Source organism: Centruroides sculpturatus, unplaced genomic scaffold, assembly GCF_000671375.1.
Source record: "Centruroides sculpturatus isolate CEXI.00-Female unplaced genomic scaffold, Cexi_2.0 scaffold785, whole genome shotgun sequence".
NCBI lineage: Eukaryota > Metazoa > Arthropoda > Arachnida > Scorpiones > Buthidae > Centruroides > Centruroides sculpturatus.
This window is the reverse complement of record NW_019385677.1, coordinates 336,007-339,417: the sequence shown is the minus strand read 5'-3', so window position 1 is coordinate 339,417 and position 3,411 is coordinate 336,007. Positions and strand designations below refer to the sequence as shown.

At 35.5% G+C, this 3,411-nt stretch overlaps 1 protein-coding gene and 1 pseudogene across 1 annotated transcript in view; both read left to right on the top strand.

The window, feature by feature from the left end:
* On the top strand, positions 1-2,026 carry LOC111641128 (annotated as a pseudogene).
* Positions 2,027-2,177: 151 nt separating this feature from the next.
* The window catches only part of LOC111641130 (mitochondrial pyruvate carrier 2-like), a 33,820-nt gene continuing 32,586 nt past the window's right edge, over positions 2,178-3,411 (top strand). Inside the window, exons 1-2 of the mRNA XM_023387252.1 lie at positions 2,178-2,396; positions 2,862-2,902. Coding sequence (XP_023243020.1) covers positions 2,312-2,396; positions 2,862-2,902 — 126 coding nt within the window. The 5' untranslated portion in view covers positions 2,178-2,311. The remainder of the gene's footprint in view (positions 2,397-2,861; positions 2,903-3,411) is intronic.

The following is a 3,411-nucleotide window of genomic DNA, read 5'->3' as shown; positions in this document are numbered from 1 at the left end:
TGTCACTACACAAACTTTTGATGATAGGATCAGATGGTCCTAATGTTAATCAAAAAGTGTTACGACTTTTTAAGGAAGATATACTGGGAATTCGCAAGAAAAGCCTTGTTGACATTGGAACATGTACGATTCATATTATTCATAACACATATCTGAAGGCATTAAGTGAACTGGGTGAAGATGCATCAGAACTTATTGTGGCAGTTTACAGATTTTTTGATGGATGGCCTGCTCGGTGGGAAAATTATGAAGCTGTGCAAGAAAAGCTCAAGTTGCCTAAGCATAGATTTATAAAACACTCAACAACACGTTGGCTGACATTCCATGATGCAGCATCAAGGTTAATTGAGCAGTGGGAGGGCATAACTTACTACTTCTTAAAGTATATTCCTTCAAGTAAACAAAGCATAATGTCAAGTGTTTTGTACAGAAGTATATCTTGTTTGTTGAAGATTCCTTACATGAAAGCAGAAGTACTACAAGGCATTTCAAGTGCAGAAATTTTCACAAAATATACATCATTTTTTCGAAGAGAAGAACCTCTAATACATCTCCTGTACAGCAAACTGTGGGACTTGCTTCTAAAGCTAGTTACTAGAATTTTGAAAGTAGATATTTTGAAGCTTGTCATTCAGTCTAAGTCTGCTATGCCTGATAGTAATGTATTAAATCCAAAGAAATTATTTGACAAGACAAATCTTTTGCCATTAGAGGAAATTATTTGCAGTGCTGGGGTTTCTAATGAGTTAAGTAAATTATCTCAAAAAGATCAATTGCATTTTCACAGTTGCTTACAGAAACACTATGTTGTGGCTTCCATATATATGATAGAAAAAACTCCAATTCAATGCAAAGTGTTGAAATCATTGACATGTCTTCAACCAAGTAATATTAGTGAAAAAAAGCACTTATAAGGACATTGTAAGCATTGCAAGAGCTCTTCCATGTGACATTGCTGAGGATGATTTGCAGGATGAGTGGCGTCTACTTCAATTTGAGTGAGTTGAGAGTGATTTGACAGAATCAACAGATGAGAGAATTGATTCTTATTGGAGTCAGTATTTTAAATTGGTTGACTCCCTTGGGAATGCAAGATATCCCAGTGTAACCAAATTGGTGAAATCAGCATTGACACTCTCTCATGGCAATGCTGATGTGGAACGGGGATTTTCGATTTCACGCTGGGCACTTCCTCCTGATAGAGCATCAATGTCAGAAAGAATGCTTAATTCACTTTTGATTGTTAAGGAGGGACTAAACATGTATGACCGAAGCCCACACCTTGTACCTATTACAAAGGATTTACTGAAATTAGCTGCCTCAGCACATAGAAATTATCAAGATCAATTGGAAAATGAAAAGAAGTTAAAAGAAAAAGAGAAATAGAAAAAAAGAGCAGAAGAGGAAGTACAGAAAAATTTTGAAGAACATCAAAAGAGAGCTATTCATGTCAAGGAAAAGATTATGGCACTGCAGCAGAGTTTAAAACAGAAAAAAGTAGAAGAAAGTGAAATACATGAGACAGGCCAGGTTTTGTTAGAAGCAGCAAACAAAAAACTGGGGAAGGCCATTAATAGCAAGAATATGAATGAAATACGGGCAGCACATGTCATGCTTTTTGGTGTTAAAAGTGTTCAAAAGCAAGAGGAAGCAAAAAAGAAGGAAGCTGAAAACATCCAGAAAAATCTTAATAAAAGAACATCATCTTTCATGACTGATTATTTACAGAAAAAGCCAAACACTTATTAAGTATTCATGGTTTACTGGAAATATTACGGTATATACAGAAAGTTTTAAAATGTATTTAATCATAACAATAAAAAGAAAAAACTTTTACTGCTATTTTGCTGAGTTTTCCTTCCTTGTTTTCACTTTGTTTTGTCACTACAAGTAGCCCTCGGTTTACACCGCAGTTCCATTCCTACAAACGCCGGCACAAATCAAATCAGCGTAAAATGAACCCATATTTACAGTGAGGTATAGCATTAGGTTCTACATAAGTGAAAAATAAGCAAATAACTTTGTTTATTAATACAATATAATGCNGATAAAAATTTTAACATCGGATACGTTAAACTATTTTTTCGTACATAAATCAGTTATCCGAAATATCAGTTATACGAACAACCCCAGTCCCCAATTGATTCGGAAAATCGACTCCCTACTGTATTTATAATTTATAAAATTTTCCACCAGGGGGTGTAATGTGTTTATAATCAGCTGCGAGGCAAGGTCAACATTAGGGAAAGTCGGTTACGCTGTTTGTATATTTAGATGTTTATGCATTTTAGCACATAAATTAGGCAACAAAATGTCTGCAATATATCGAGTTATAATAGGGAAAGTGGACCCACATGTTCCCAAGAAATTGGTTCCTCTCTGGAATCATCCTGCAGGCAAGATATTTTGGTCATGTGACTTGTTTAAATTCATTGATAACGTGTCAGAAATATCTAATTCGAGTGTAGTTTTCAATACATAATATAATATAGGTCTTAACGAATTATAAATAAAAAGAGGAAATTGATGTTTAAATTTTTTTTTCAGCAAAAGATGTCGCCATGTGTGTTACCATCATTTGGACGCCATGTTTGAATTGCAAGCACCATTTCATGCAATTGTACTTATATGCCGGTGCGCCACTCTATTATCTATGCTTACCAATTCAAAATATAGACTTTACTTTAATATAACTGTTGAGTGTAAGTGACTTACACAAAAATGTAGTCAAGTATATAAAGAGATGCAGATATATCATAAGCTCATCAACATCTCAAACATGGCGTCGAAATGATGGTAGTGTTTGGAGTACTGTTTACTCTATATTTAAGCACATTTTATTATTTTCTATTGTATTATAGGTCCAAAAACAGTTTTCTTTTGGGCTCCTGCTTTTAAATGGGTAAGCAAAAAAAAAATTCTCTTATACTGTACTTTAGCATTTAAAAGTGTAAATGAGCTTTACAATGAATATATTCTTTACTGTACTCTTTCGAGGCTTTATAACAATGACGGTCAATGTAATACAGATTGCCGTTTGAAAATTGCATGCAATTTTCGGTTAATGTCCAGGGTCGTAGACCATCATGGCGGCTCTTCCTGTTTTAGCCTCGAAACCGGATTGCTTTGGAGACGACGTGTCACGTGACGACGCGAGCGAACGGCAGCGGCTGCTGCGCCGCGATAAACGGGTAAAACCGACGCGCGGGTTAACGTCCATATACGTAGACTCATGGCAGCTCATCTCTGATTTCGCAAAAAGAAAAGGAAACAGTGGGGACGCACGTTCTAACCTAACCTAACCTATTCTAATAATTTAATCGGTAATAATTGTGGTAATTTATTAGAATAGGTTAGGTTAGGTTAGGTTAGAACGTGCGTCCCCACTGTTTCCTTTTCTTTTTGCGGAAT